This window comes from Stegostoma tigrinum, chromosome 5 (genome assembly GCF_030684315.1).
Source record: "Stegostoma tigrinum isolate sSteTig4 chromosome 5, sSteTig4.hap1, whole genome shotgun sequence".
NCBI classification, from domain to species: Eukaryota; Metazoa; Chordata; class Chondrichthyes; order Orectolobiformes; family Stegostomatidae; genus Stegostoma; species Stegostoma tigrinum.
The window spans coordinates 81,282,091-81,296,764 of NC_081358.1; the positions used below are offsets into that span (position 1 = coordinate 81,282,091).

Consider the following 14,674-nt stretch of genomic DNA (forward strand, 5'->3'; position numbering starts at 1 on the left):
GAATTTGTCCAGTTGCCTTTGAGAAGGTGAGCTACCTAATTGAACCATTGAAATCCATTTGTTGTAGGTACATCCATAATACCAGTAGGGAGAAATTTCTTTGACTTTGACCCAGAGACAGTTAGTAAAGGAAGGAATATTTATTTCCAGGGCAGCATGATTAGTGGATTCAAGGGGAACTTAAATGCAGTGGCATACCCCTATATTTGCTGCCCTTGTCCTTCTAAATTATTGCAGCTGCGGATATGAAAACGATATCTATGGACCCTTGCTGAATTTCTGCGGTGCATTTTCTTAGATGGAGCACATTGCTGATACCAAATATTGGTGGTGTTGGGAATAAATGTCTGTGAATGTGGTACTAACAAAGAAGGCTGCTTTCTCCTGAATGGTGTCAAGCTTCTTGTGTGTTGTTGGAGCTGCACTTGAAATGAGCGGAGACTTTTCCACCACAGTCCTGACTTGTGGACATGGTGGACAGGCTTTGGATGGTCAAGAAAAGAGTTACTGCAGGATTCATAATATCTGACTTGATCGTGTAGCCACAATATTTATATGGCTAGTTGGTTTCTGATCAATGGTAACTCTCATGATATTGATAGTGGGAGAATCAGTAATCATCATTTCACTGAATGTCACAGGTAATGGTTTAATTATTTTTTGTTGCAAATCATTACTGCCTGACACGCGTGGTGAATGTTACTTGCCACATGACAGACAAACCTGGATATTGTTAGGACTTGCTGCATTTGGACATGAATGCTTCAGAATCTGAGCAATCATCAGCAAACATCCCACATCTATTTTATGATAGACACGTCATCGATGAAGCAGCTCAAGATGATTGGACTCAGGCCACTTGCCTGAGGAAATCCTGCACAGGTATCCTGGAACTAAGATAGCTGACCTCCAAAAACCACAACCATCTTACTTTGCACAGGTATGGCAACAGCCAGTGGAGAGATTTGCTTGATTCCCATTTACTCCAGTTTTGCTAGGACTTGATACCATACTTGGTCAACTGTGGCTTTGATGTCAAAGGCAGTCACTCTCACCCACCTCTGAAATTCAGCTCTTTTATCTATGTTTGAACTGAGGCTATAATGAAGCCCTGACAGAACCCAAACTGAACATCTGCAAACAGGTCACTGCTGAGCAGGTGCTACCTGTTAACACCGTGGATAACAACTTCCATCATTTTACTGATAATCAAGAGTAAACCGATGGAGCAATAATTGGTCAGGATGGATTTGTCCTGTTTTGTGCACAGAACACTCAGGCAATTTTTCACTTTATCAGATAAATGCCAGTGTTCTAACTGTACAGGAAAAGGTTGGCTTAGTGTCAGGCAAGTTACAGAACATAAGTCTTCAGGACTATTGCTGGAATTTTGCCAGGACCATAGCCTTTGTGGCATCCAATGCTTCCAGTTGTTTTCTGATGTCACGTAGAATGAATTGAATTGGCTGAAGACTGGTATTTGAGGTGCTGGGATGTACATAGTAAAGAAAAGCACTGGGGGTAACTTCATACACTTTCATGGAATTTATTCACAAAGAGACACATTACAAACAGACATCATTGCAACCAAATGTCAGTTTCAGTCAGTTGTTTTATTTATTGGAGTCATAAAAATCTCAGTTAATGCTCAGCATCAGCACACAATCGAATACAATTAGATAAATGTTTAAATTGGTTGTCAGTGTAATTCTGAGCACACTTGTTATCAAATGCTATCCAATCACATTTAATGTGATTACATCTTCTGAGTTCTGCAAGCAGCTGCTGATAGGTTACAGTCAATACCTAGCTCTTTGAGAGCAGTATATGCAATTTGTAATGATTGCCAGTCTTTAGAACATATGGTCAATATACATAGCATCACACTGACATTGAAACATATGTTACATTACTTATTCATGTGACAGCCAGAACATTTTTTGACTTAACAGCAGCATGTTGTTATGCATTAACAACAACATGGAACAGCTAGCTTCAACCATTGCTCAAAATATTGTGGTTTATAAATTTTAATCCCAGTGTGATGCAAGGTAGGGACATAGGAAGACAGGAACACAGTAGCAGAAGTAAGCCAGGAGCAGGTCATTTACCCTCTGAAAAATCAAGTATTAATATACAATTAAAAAGCATGTTCCTCAAACTGTGCTCAAGGAAAATTTAAAGAATTGTTTCCTGTTTAAAGTGTCTGCAAATACTTTGGAGTTTTATAGAGATACTATTGAAGAACTGGTGCTTATAGTAAGAGTACGGTACTCATGTACAGCAGCAGCAGCAAACTCCTGGGAAAGGGAAATTTACTGATCTAAGATTAGACAAACAGATGATGGATGAAGCTGATTACCATCTTCATAAATGGCATTTTTTTCCTGTTGTCTGTCTTCAGGAACTAGCCAGTGTTAATGTGAGGCTGAAGCCAGCACAGATCACTTTAAAGTGAATTGTATTTTTCTCGAGCGCCTCTTTGTATACCTTATTTCTAGAGGCTGAGGAGTGCTCTACTGCAATTACTTGTTGATATCATTGTCCAATCAAGCTACAGGTAGCCAAGGTAAATCTTCTTCCTACCTTTCATTTTGCCTTGTGGACATCCTGCAGGTTATCTCATACTTGATACTATTCATTAACTTTTGCCAGAACCTTGTCTCGATTGTCTTTGATTGTTATCTTTGTGTATGTGCAAAACTATGTTGGAAAGGAAAGAAAAAGAAAAGAAACAACCTTCTGCATGGACATCTTTTCAGGTTTCTCTGAAGACAAGTGCAGAGACGCAGAAGTTTCTGATGAGGCAGAAAGGTATGGGTTTCTCCCCCAATCATGAGTCTGAGATGGAAAGTCTGATTCAGACACTAATTTGAGGCACATGAGTAGGTAATCGATGCAGAGAGGTTGTCAAGGAAATCTTTTCAGTATTGGGTCTGATAAAGGGACCTGACGTCAGAAATGAGGGAGGGCATGCACTGAAAACCATCCCTCTTTCTTTTCTTCAAAAGCCTCACCTCTATCACATCATCTTACCTTTTTCTGAGGATTTCAACATGAACCCTAGTGAAAGTCCAAATGAATCAGTGTCCAAATGGCACTGCTGGAAATTGAGAGCTGCTAGCCTCTAAATAGGCCTAAAGATAACAGAAGATAGCAGATAAAATGCAGTGCTAGAAGGATGGGGACAAACAAAGTAATTTTGTGAAGGTGAAGAATGTGTTAACAACTAGGAAACTCAAGCTTGTAACAAGGGAAAAAAATCCCAAAATTGCTACATTCTATCCACTTTTCTTGTATGTCTCAGAAATATGGGCAGTAAGTGAAGATTTATGAAAGAGAAGCCACAGAACTGTAGATGCTATGCTGTATGCTAATAAATCCATACAGAGACCATAAAACAAACAAAGGGTTACTTGAAATTGCAAGTGCAAAATCAACTGTTGAAAGGTCACATCCTGAAGGAAAAGTGGACGGAAACAGCAAGATGGGTTGACCTAGCACAGTTGACAAATGACACAAAGTAGTCAGACAGAGATAATAGGAACTGCTGATGCCGGATTCCGAGACAACAAGATGGGGAGCTGGATGAACACAGCATACCAGGCAGTATCAGATGCTGGCTGCCCTGCTGTGTTCATCCAGCTCCACACCTTGTTGTGTTGGACTTCAGCATGGGCAGTACGTACTATCTCTGAATGAGTTTTAACCCCACTGCGAAGCCTCTTCTAAGCATGCCTACCTTGATGAAGTTACCCTTCTCCCTCCGGAAAAATGTTTCTGCTCCTCTGATGCTGCCTGGCCTGCTGCGTTCATCCAGCTCCACACAAAGTATTCGCAGATGAATTAGTGCGTATGTAAAGATGGTGTAAAACAGACGAACATGGCATACCATGATGGCACATCTGTAGTCAGTAATAGGTACGAGCAGCTTCACAGGTATCTTATAAAGAAGATGAGACTCTTGAATTTTTTTTCTCACTTACCTTCATATATTTATTACCTCATCATTATTTTTCATCCCCGATGACAATGACCAGAAGTTTACTCAACATTTCAGGAGCGCTGCCGCTGCGCAAGTGGACTCTGGGGAGATCCATGGGCGGAGACCATTTTCCCACTGTATACAAATAAAATGTGCCTCACGTTGAATGGGTTGATGTATGGAAAACAGACAAATACATGCAGCGACTATACGAATGCCACCTTGCCCTCAAGAAGCATTTTCACTGAATGTTGTCAGAGATAATGGGAACTGCAGATACTGGAGAATCCGAGATAACAAAGTGTTCATCCAGCTCCACACTTTGTTATCTTCACTGAATGTTGTGCTCACCTTGATTCAACACTTGTCTGAAATCACACAGGACCAACCGTAAACCATCCCGGGGGCTGTTCAGGCAGTCCCCCGCCTGAACACTCGGGAAGAGGCCGAGGGATTTCTCCCGGGACAAAGTTGCCGCGCTCAGGTAAAGAGAGTCACCCCGAAGACAGCTGAAGGGACATGACCGACAACACAGCACCGGGTCCTGGTACGGAGCGGAAGTGACGCGGCCCTGTCTGCAGTCACATCCGGTCCTGGTTTGTCCGCGCGACCTGCCCCAAAATGGCAGCCGAGCAGCCGCTCCCGCCGGCCGTCCCCGAAAAAGACAGCAACAAAAAGGTGGTCTTCGTCTTCGACCGTCGCCTGGGAGACTCGCTCGAGAAGTGTCTAGACCTCAGCAGCTGGATCACGTTCGCTGAGTTCAAGAGCGCCGTGTGTCGGGTGAGGGGAAACTGGAGTCAGGAGCCGAGGGAGCGTGGAAGAGAAAAAGGGAACATTGGGGGGGGTGGGTGGGGAGGCGAAGGGGTTTGGTGGAGCAGTGTACTTGGCGGTGGAGGCGAGAATAGGTTGAGGGGCTGGTAGAGGCAGCGGGATAGGCGGTGGGTTTGGAGGGTCGGGGAGAGGGAAGGAGAAGGGGTTTAGGTGTTGGATGGGGAGATAAATGCGGGAGGGATGGGGGTGATGGACAGATAATTCGGTGGGCGTAAGACATTTACGAGGAGTTGTGACAGAGCAACAACAAGGCGGTGGGAACAAGGGGGCGGTGGTCTCAATGGATAGATTTTGGCCGGTTGGGAATGGGAGACAGGAACTCCGTTATTGGCGGGGGGGGGGGGGGGGGGGTGCTGAAAATGCATCAAGCCATTACGGAGGGGAGGGGGCCCAAAATACTGATCCTTGCAGTGGCCCAAGTAAAATGCTGTGTTTAATAAAGGAGCAAGTAATGAACCATTAACTACGGTGTAGTCAATATAACCTCAGTGGTGGGGAGATTGTCGGAAGCAGTTATGAGGGACTGAATTAATATGCAGTTGGAGAGATAGGCATTAATCAAGTCAGCATAGTTTCGTTAGTGGAAGGTCATGTCTGGTCAACTTCATTGAAATTTTTTGTAGAGCTAGCTGGGTGTGCCGGGGCAGTAATTTTATGTCATCTAATGGACTTAAAGGCTTCTGATAAGGTCTTGCAGGGGACACTGCGAACGTAAGAGCCCCTGTATTCAAGGAAATTTCGCTAATTGAACTGAGAATTGGCTGGGTAGCGGGAAGCAGAGGGCGATGGATGAGGGCTGTTTTTGTGATTAGAGCCCTATATCCAGTTTGGTTCAATTGGAATCTGTGCTGGGTGCCCTTGTTTGCCATATATATAATACTTTAGACTTGAATGTAGGGAGGTTGATCAATCAGTTTGCTGATTGCTGGTGATGAGGAAATTGGTAGGGTAGCATATCATTGGAAGATGGCATGAGTTTACAAGATAATGTAGAAAGCTGGTCAAATGGGCTGATCAGTTGCAGATGGAATTCATTTGAGCTAAGTGTGAGGTAATGCCTTTGGAAAGGACAAATGAGGACATGCATGGTGAATGGTAGGATCTTGGAAAGCACTGGGGATCAGAAAGATCTTATGTGCGTGTCCACTGGATCCTAACGTGAGTGAGACAGGTAGATAAGGTGGTTTAAAAGGTGTCTCGTTGGATAGGTGCAATGGTGTAGCCCTGAGCATCATGTGGAATTGGAAAACCTTAGCAGGCGTTGCCTGGATCCAGCATTTTGTAAACACTTGCATAAGAGTGCAAGAAATAGAATCAGGAGTAGGTTATTTGGCCCCTCAAGCCTGCTGTGTCATTCAACAAGATCGTGGGTGCTGTGTCCCAGGCCTCAACTTGTCGTTTGTGCTGTTAGTTCCATGATACTTTAAACATCTATCCACCTCCTTTAAACACTTTGTGATTGCCTCCTCAACTTTCTGGCGTAGAAAGTTACAGGCATTCACTTTTTGCTGTAGGAAAAGAAATTTCTTCGCATCTCAATTTTAAATGAATGTCCACTAAATCTGTAATTGTATCCTCAACTTTGAGATTTTCCCACTGGTAGACCTGTCTTCTGAACAGCTACCTTGAAGTCTTCTCTGCTTCAATAAGGTCAATCCTAAATTTCAGAAATCAGCCTAGTTAAGCTTTCTTGATCTGCTCTAATGTGAGTATATCCGTCCTTAAATATAGGACCAGTAGGATACATACGCCAAGTACATCTCACCAACACACTGTATAGTGGTAACAAGACTTCCCTATATTTATACTCCAAAACCTTAACAGCATACCTCAAATTTTCATTTGCCTCCTTAATCACTTGCATTACCCACATGGTAATGTTTTGTGTCATGCACAAGAATACCCTGATCCCTCTGTGCTGCACTTTTGAGTTTCTTTCTTTAACTAATCTTCCTTTGCATACGTTTTCAACCCTTTCCTACCTCACTTCAATTATCCTCTTCACTATCCTGCACGTCTGCTCTCTGAATTTTTTGAATTTTCTTTTGAAGGGAAGTTTTAATAAAAATCCCTCCTCCCTCAGCACTAATTAGGTTAATTAGCACAATCGCAGTTATGAAGAGTCCTAGAGATGTAAAACACAAAAACTTAGGTCTAACTCTTCCATGCCAACCAGGTATCCTAAATAAATCTAATCCCATTTGCCAGCATTTGGCACATATCTCTCTCAAACCCTTTCTATTCATGCACCTATCCAGATGCCTTTTTAAATAGTGTAATTGTACCAGCCTCCTCCTCTTGCTGTGGCAGCTCGTTCCGTACACACACTATCCTCTGTGTGAAAAAGTTGTACTTTAGGTCCCTTTTAAATCTTAACCCAACCTCACCTTCAACCTGTGTCCTCTGGTTTTGGACTCCTCCACCCTGGGGAAAAGATCTTGTCAATTTCTCCCATCCATGCTCCTCATGATTTTATAAACACCCATAAAGTCACCTCTTAGCCTCTGACACTTCGAGAAAGCCCCAGCCTATTCACGGTCTCCCTACAGCACAACCCCTCTGAACTTTGTAAATCTTTTCTGGACTGTTTCAAGTCTCACAACATCCAATAGGAGGGAGACCAGAATTGCATGCTATATTCCAAAAGTGGCCTAATCAGTGCCCCATACAGCCACAACATAACTTCCCAACTCCTATACTCAATGCACTGATCAATAAAGGCAATCATACCAAATGCCGCCTTCACAATCCTATCGACCAGCAACTCCAAGGTCTCTTTGTTCAGCAACACTCTCCAAGACCCTACCATTAATTGTATAAGCCCTTCCGTGATTTGCCTTTACAAAATGCACATTTATCTAAAGTAAACCCCATGTGTCACTTCTCAGCCCATTGGCCCATCCAGTCAAGGTCCTGTGGCACTCTGAAGTAACCTCCTTTGTTGCCCACTACATCTCCAATTTTGTTGCCATCTGCATGTGTAACCATACCTTCAAGGTTCAGTGTTTATTTTAAAATATTCATTCATGGGATGAGGACATTGCAGGCTAGGCCAGGATTTATTGCCCATCTCCAATCATCCGCAGGGAATTGAGGTTGGTTGGCTCGCCGAACTGGTTTCTTGTTTCGCAGATGTTTCGTTACCATGCTGGGTAACATCCTCAGTGCAGCCTCCAATGAAGCATCAGTGTGTTTTCCCATCCGGTTTTTAAACTCTGGGGTCCATTGAACTGGATTGCCTCACTTCCGGTTTTCCTTTGTATCCTATAAATCTACTGCAAAACCTTAGTGCCGGTGGAAAAGTTACGTGTTAACCACGTTTCTGTATGTCTGGCATTATGCGTTGGCTCGTCCAGGTAAGGGCGACAGTATCCTTCCCTGAAGTACATCAGTGACCCAGGTGTACTTTTCTGACAGTCAACATTGAATTCTTTGGACTGTTAACTCCAGATTTTTATTGAATTCAAATTCCATCGCCTGACATTGGAGCGCCTCAATGATTAGCACTGCTGCCTCACAGCACCAGGGACCTGGGTTCCATTCCAGCCTTGGATGACTGGCTATGTGGAGTTTGCACATTCTCTCCGTATCTGGGTGTGTTTCCTCCAGATGTTCCGGTTTCCACCACAGTGCAGAGTTGTGCAGGTTAGGTGATTTGGCTAGGCTAAATTGCCTATAGTGTTTAGGGGGGAGATGCAAGGATAGGGTGGTCTAGGTACAATGCTATTTCAAGGGATGGTGTGGATTTGCTGGGCCAAATGGCCTGATTCCACACTGCAGGGATTCTATGACTCTCAGACTCTGACATGGTGGGATTTGAACCTAGGTCCCCCGAGCATTACGTGGGTCTCTGGATTTACAAGCCAGTAATAATTCTACTCAGCTGCCACCTGCCTTATGAAAGCCATGCCTGTGAAACAGCTCTGACTTTTCTTAATACTGGTGCTCGTGTCTCATCATTCGGAACCCATTGGTGCTGTACCAGTCTTTCACCCACAAATTTACCTATGCCACTGCCTTTTTGAAAAAAAATTGATAGGATAAGAGTGACCATGCGTGTGCATGATTAACACACAATTTTCATTGAACCATCAAAGTTACATCTTTGATATGTGGAAGCAGCAGTTGATAGAATAGTAGCGAAGAGACCCTTTGGCCCATTGAGTCTGTACCAACTAAAGCTGCTCTGAAACTGCACTTGGCACTCAGCACTTGAAGTGTCATAACATTCAAGGCTTATCCAGCTACAATATAAAGGTTGTGAGGTTTCCCACAAAATATCATTGGATGACTGAAGAAACTTTGAAGCAAAGCTGGCTATTTGTGTGCTGAATGTGGCTATTGTTTTCTTTTTTCAGGCTTTCGACATTACTACAGGAAATAATTTTGTAATTACAACAACAAATAGGAAAGAAATCAAAAGTCAAAACTTTGGTAAGTTTGTTTGAATGCTCCGATTGGATTTTATGTAACGTCGTGTCTTTCATCTAGCTACCTGACTGAGTACAATTTGTTATCATGTATGATGACCTTGCTGTATTGAATGCTGTAAGTGTCTGATATAGCCTGACTAAGTGAGAGAACATAACAACTGCAAATGACAGGTACTGCAATGATATCTTGTGCTCATACTAATTCCTTGCACATAAACCACACAATACTTTATTCAAAACTAATGTAGCTTTTTCAAGTAAGTATCTAAAGACTGATGAATCATCGTAGTTAATACTCTTAGAGGATTTAGATTTTGAAAGGTTGTGGGAAAGGATGGTCGATTTCAAGTTTTATGCTATAAGAGAGACTACTTTTTTGGACTATGGACTGAAAATGAGAAAAGTAGACATTGCTTAAAAGGAGAGAAAGTACAAGGAAATATTTGTAATTTTGGGAAGATAAGTGAAGGTAAAGTGCATATGAAACAGTTACATTTTTTTTGTCGGGACATTGAACCCAAACAAAATAACAATGTTTGTGATAGGTTCGGGAGAACTCAGCATGGCAACAATCTATTGAATGATCAGGTTGCAGTTTAACATAGACTGAGAGTGGAGTGAATTAGACAAAGTGAAGCAAGGAAGCCACCTGAAATTAGCTTCACCTTTTCCCCTTCCTCCTTTTGGTAAGGTTATTATCTCTAAAGTTACTATCTGCTGAAAGAGCATAAAGACTACACTGAGACAATGAAAGAAATAATTCTGAAACCTAAAGTGACAAGAAGGATCTTGGGTCCAGCCAAGCAACTGGTGAACTAAAGATTAGTCGTCACTGTGTAGATAACGTCAGTGATGCCAAGATATTTTGATCATGCAAAACCCAACTCATCTAGTTTTGTGATTTTTGGATTGGTGATACACAACTCTTCTAACCATTTTGTTTTCCCTTCCACTCATAATATATATCTGTGTAGGAGTTTTAAATAGGGTAGAGTTTAAGTTTTCATAAATTAGAAATCTTTTACTATTTTGTTAAAACGTCACAATAAATAGCTTTCAGTTCTTACTGAGGGATCTTAATGTGAGTTTTCTGTATCCTGATAGCAGTCATTCAAAGACTAATTGGGATTTTTGGTAGCTTTGGTAAACCATCATATTTGCCATGATGCTGGGATCATGATCTCCTTCAGATCCTCAGAGGTTCTGTGCATGGCAATCAGCCTGCAAGCACAAATTGCGGCATTGACTTCTGGTTCTGGAAATCGCTGCCACACAGTGCTCGGGGTCTGCACAGAAGAACACTTCTGCTGAATTCAGCATGAAATCTGTTTTTCCTCTGAAATAGTAGTCGGATGAATATCTCAATATTGTATTTTCTGAGTAAGCTCTCTTTGCGTCGATCACATGACAGACATCAGATTTTTGTCTTTTGCCTTATCCTTTCTGTCTTTAAGAACAGCCCTAACCGCCAGAGTTGTTTTTTTTTTAAAAGTGAAGTTTGGCTAGGGAAAACTGATTTTTTTTTGTTTAGCTGAAGGGTGTCTGTTTTGGGTTATGTAGAGGAATAGACATTTATACTTCAACGTTACTGGTTGTGTATTTTAACTACATATTACATTTTCTTTACAAAAGCAATTATATTCATGACTATATTTTTAAAAAGAGCATGGTTGATAATTTTTTGTTTAAAAGCTGTTTATAGCTTAGGTGTTTAATCGGCAGCTTGGTAATTAGGAAGAGTATTTTTCTTTTTATGCTGTGATCCATGGAATAGCAGGACTACAATGATGGTCAGAAAGACATTTAAAAAAAAAAGTAGCCAGCTATGTTTTCTTTGAATATGTAGCAAATGAAGTTCTTCAATATTGTTTTGTTTTTGAATCGCGTCTTTCTGAAAGTTGTCAAGCATGTTGGGCTTGACATCTTTGAGTCGTTTTACATTATCTTTTGCAATGTGCTAATTTAACAGTATATTGCATATTAAGATAATGCTTGAACAAAATGTTTTGCACAGATTGTTTTGCCTCCTTTTTCGTGCAGATTTCTGTCTTATATTTTTGATTACACATCTTAAAGATACTTGAATAAGAAAATATTTGGATTCCCTGTTGGAGTAACAGCTTTCCTTTTTTTGCCATACATATAATTTTAATTTGCTGTGTATTTTTTGTGAACATATCAGACTGATTTGTGTTGTTTTTCAAACTTAGATAAATGTGTCAAAGATGGCGTTACCTTGTATATACTTAACTCAGTTGACCAAACACTGCCCTCGGCTACCAGGGAGCGAATTGACTTTCTTCCTCACTATGATACGTTGGTTAAAAGCGGAATGTATGAATACTATGCCAGTGAAGGACAGACTCCATTGCGTGAGTATCTATCTTTCACCATTTAATTTTGAGTGATAATTCAGAATTGAAAGTGCTCTGTTTAGCTTGAACTACTCAGATTGGAATGTAGCTTTACTAAAGAGAGACCAAGCACCAATAACCATTTATTTTCAATAAACAGCATTTGCCTTCGCTGAGTTGATAGATAATTCCTTATCTGCAACAGCCAATAACAAAGGAATCCGTAATATACAGGTCCGACTGGTGAGTAATGTAATATATTATATTCAAATATAATATTATATACTTCCTGTAAACCTCTTCACTTATCACTTCCAGTGTCCACATTATAATGAAAACTTCCTCTAATTACTTCTAATACTGGAATTGTACACTCCTGCATATTGAAATACTGCAGCAGTTAGAGTGGTCCAATAACAGAATGATGAGTTAATGGAAGCAACTGCAATAAAAATGTGGATGTAGGCATTTATGATGGAAATGTGAAACTAAGAACAGACGGTATGGTGGAAAAGTTTTCAAGAGTACATGGCAACATGTGCAGACTTAATAGCAAATTGCACTTCAGATGAGCGAGTATACTTCCTGTAATATTGATAGAAATACATGCGGGGATTGATCTCAAGATTGTAATAATTCAACGTCCAAACCTGTCTCACCTGCAATTTGGTTTGGTCTTTAATCCTTGTACACAATACCATTAGAAACTGGCTAATACTATTTGTCTGTTTCTGATGCTTTGCAGATTTTTCACTGAATTCAATTCTGATGATCTATTTTTCCTTTTTTTTTAGTTGTTTGATGAGTCGCAAGGTAAACCAGCTGTAGCTGTAATTGACAATGGGAGGGGAATGACATCTAAGCAGCTTAATAACTGGGCTGTGTATCGACTTTCCAAGTTCACCAGAACGGATGATGACATTGAAAGGTTTGTTTCCTGATGTAAACATGCTCATTCAAATCCTCCAATAACCTCCTTCTGACCTTCTTATTGAATTTTTTTTAACAAATCCAAATATTTCCACAATTTCCTCCTCATAAACTCTGCTAATTAACAATCTCAAAAACTTGAGAGTTCAAATGCTATCCCTATCACAAATCTACATTGACCCACCCATGTATATTAAGATTTAAGTAGTCTGATACTCCCCTGCTCCTCTAATTATTTCTAACATTTTCTCTAAATCTGATGTCATTACGAATTAACCATAATTCTGTCATTCGGCCCTCTCCCTTTTGTACACAGTTAATTTCGTTTTGTTATCTTGCAATCATAGGGACTGCTATACAGTCCTGGGAATTCAGGAAGATGAAAATCAGTTTGTCCATTATCCTAGTAGCCACCTCTTCTCAGACCCTAAAATATAGGTCCTTGGGTCCAAGGCATTTATAAACTTTTAGTGCCATTAATTTCTCCAGAGCTTATTTTAAAACAAAGTATTTTTCACTAGACCCTTAGTTTCCCAGTATGGAAATATTTTGTGACAGTAAATATGAAGCCCTAGTTTAATATCTTGACCATTCTCTTATTCCCCACAAATAGTTTTATTTTTCTTAGCATCTAAGGGCCACATATTTATTCTTGTTACTCTTTTCCTTTTCACATGATGGCTTTAGCAAGCTTATTTTTGGTTCACTCTTATTTTGCTCTCATTCAATTTCCTTTTGTATTAAATATTTACCATCTATTTAATTCTAAATTCTTCCCAACCTTTACTTCTCTTTGTTACTGCCTTATCAGTCTTTCTCTTTAATCTGATACTGTCTTTGCCTGTTCTGAAGAAGGATTATTGTACCCAAAAAGTTAACTCCGCTTTATTTCCAAAGATGCTGCCGAGTTTTCACAGCAATTCTGTTTTTGTCGCTATCTTTGCCTTCTCTGGTTACACCTGAAAAAAGATCTTTTCCACTTGTTTTTGATGACATTTAGAATTTTTGAATTAACTCTAAATACTGGCCATTTTCTAGCCATTATCATACCTTTTAATTAAGTTTCTCCAGCTAGTTTGAACAAATCAACAGTTCTGTCAAACTATTAAACCCAGTCTAAAATTAAGTCATGTGATCACTTTTACACTGAGACCTTTTCAATGTAAGGTTACAAATGGACTCTCTTGTTGAAGAATGCTAATTCTAAACTTGCCTGCTTTTTTCACTATTATTATCAAGGGCTTGGTGGGGGATGTGCTTTAAGCTTTGTATGGATTGGGTATGTTTGTTTTCTGATAGTTCAATGTCTTTTACCTTGACATTGATTTAATGCCACTTATTTTGGATGTTATTTGAGCGTTTCCCAGATATCCTCGTAACTTCTTTATTCCCAAATGAAGCAACTAGCCTCCAACCTCTCTTCTCAGTAAGCTGAGTTGCAGTTCGGTGACATTTTTGAGAATTATGTTCATCAATCCATATGTTGACTATATTCCACAGCTATGTTGCAACACTTGTTTGTACTGGAAACTTCTGACAAGTTTATTTTTGTTTAAAAATTAAGGAATATTTCATAATAAAACAAGAATGTTTGTTTTATTATGAAAATATCTTTTAGTATTTGTAATATTTTAGTACAGGCTACCAGAACTTCAGCTGGACATGTCTTGCCTGAAACAATGAATCAATGGGTAAAGGTAAGATCACCATTGTCTCACCAGACCATAGAACTGGTGTAATTAGAGAGAGCCAACTGGTAGTGATTGAGGGTCACCATGTCTCAGGCAAGGGTCAGCGTTGAGAAGAGTAGTCCTTCTGGTAACCTCACCCTGTGCCGGTTAGGTAGATTGGCCATGTTAAATTGTCCATTACAGTCATGAATTAATATGGATTCAAATTTGCCTGGACTAATTTAAATTCAATTAGTTAGTATAATGCTAGTAGTAATAGTTGTGAAACTGCAAGATTGTTGTAAAAATTCATGTGGGTCACTGCTATCCTTACCTGATCTGTCGTTTAGAGCCACAGCAATGGAGTTAACTCCTAAGTGCCATTTGAAATGGCATAGAAGGGCACTCAGTTGTATCAAAGTTAAAATGAGAAGCATGTTACTAGAAAACAGTGAAATCTAAATTATTAAC

The 14,674-nt window shown here is 40.3% G+C and overlaps 1 protein-coding gene across 2 annotated transcripts in view; it reads left to right on the top strand.

Annotated features, from left to right (window-relative positions):
* The first annotated feature begins 4,598 nt into the window (after nt 1-4,598).
* Nucleotides 4,599-14,674, top strand: part of smchd1 (structural maintenance of chromosomes flexible hinge domain containing 1) — a 151,831-nt gene continuing 141,755 nt past the window's right edge. For both annotated transcript variants that reach the window (XM_048529359.2, XM_048529358.2), the window contains exons 1-5: nt 4,599-4,765; nt 9,175-9,250; nt 11,460-11,621; nt 11,764-11,846; nt 12,398-12,531. In XM_048529359.2, coding sequence (XP_048385316.2) covers nt 4,607-4,765; nt 9,175-9,250; nt 11,460-11,621; nt 11,764-11,846; nt 12,398-12,531 — 614 coding nt within the window. In that variant the 5' untranslated portion in view covers nt 4,599-4,606. The remainder of the gene's footprint in view (nt 4,766-9,174; nt 9,251-11,459; nt 11,622-11,763; nt 11,847-12,397; nt 12,532-14,674) is intronic.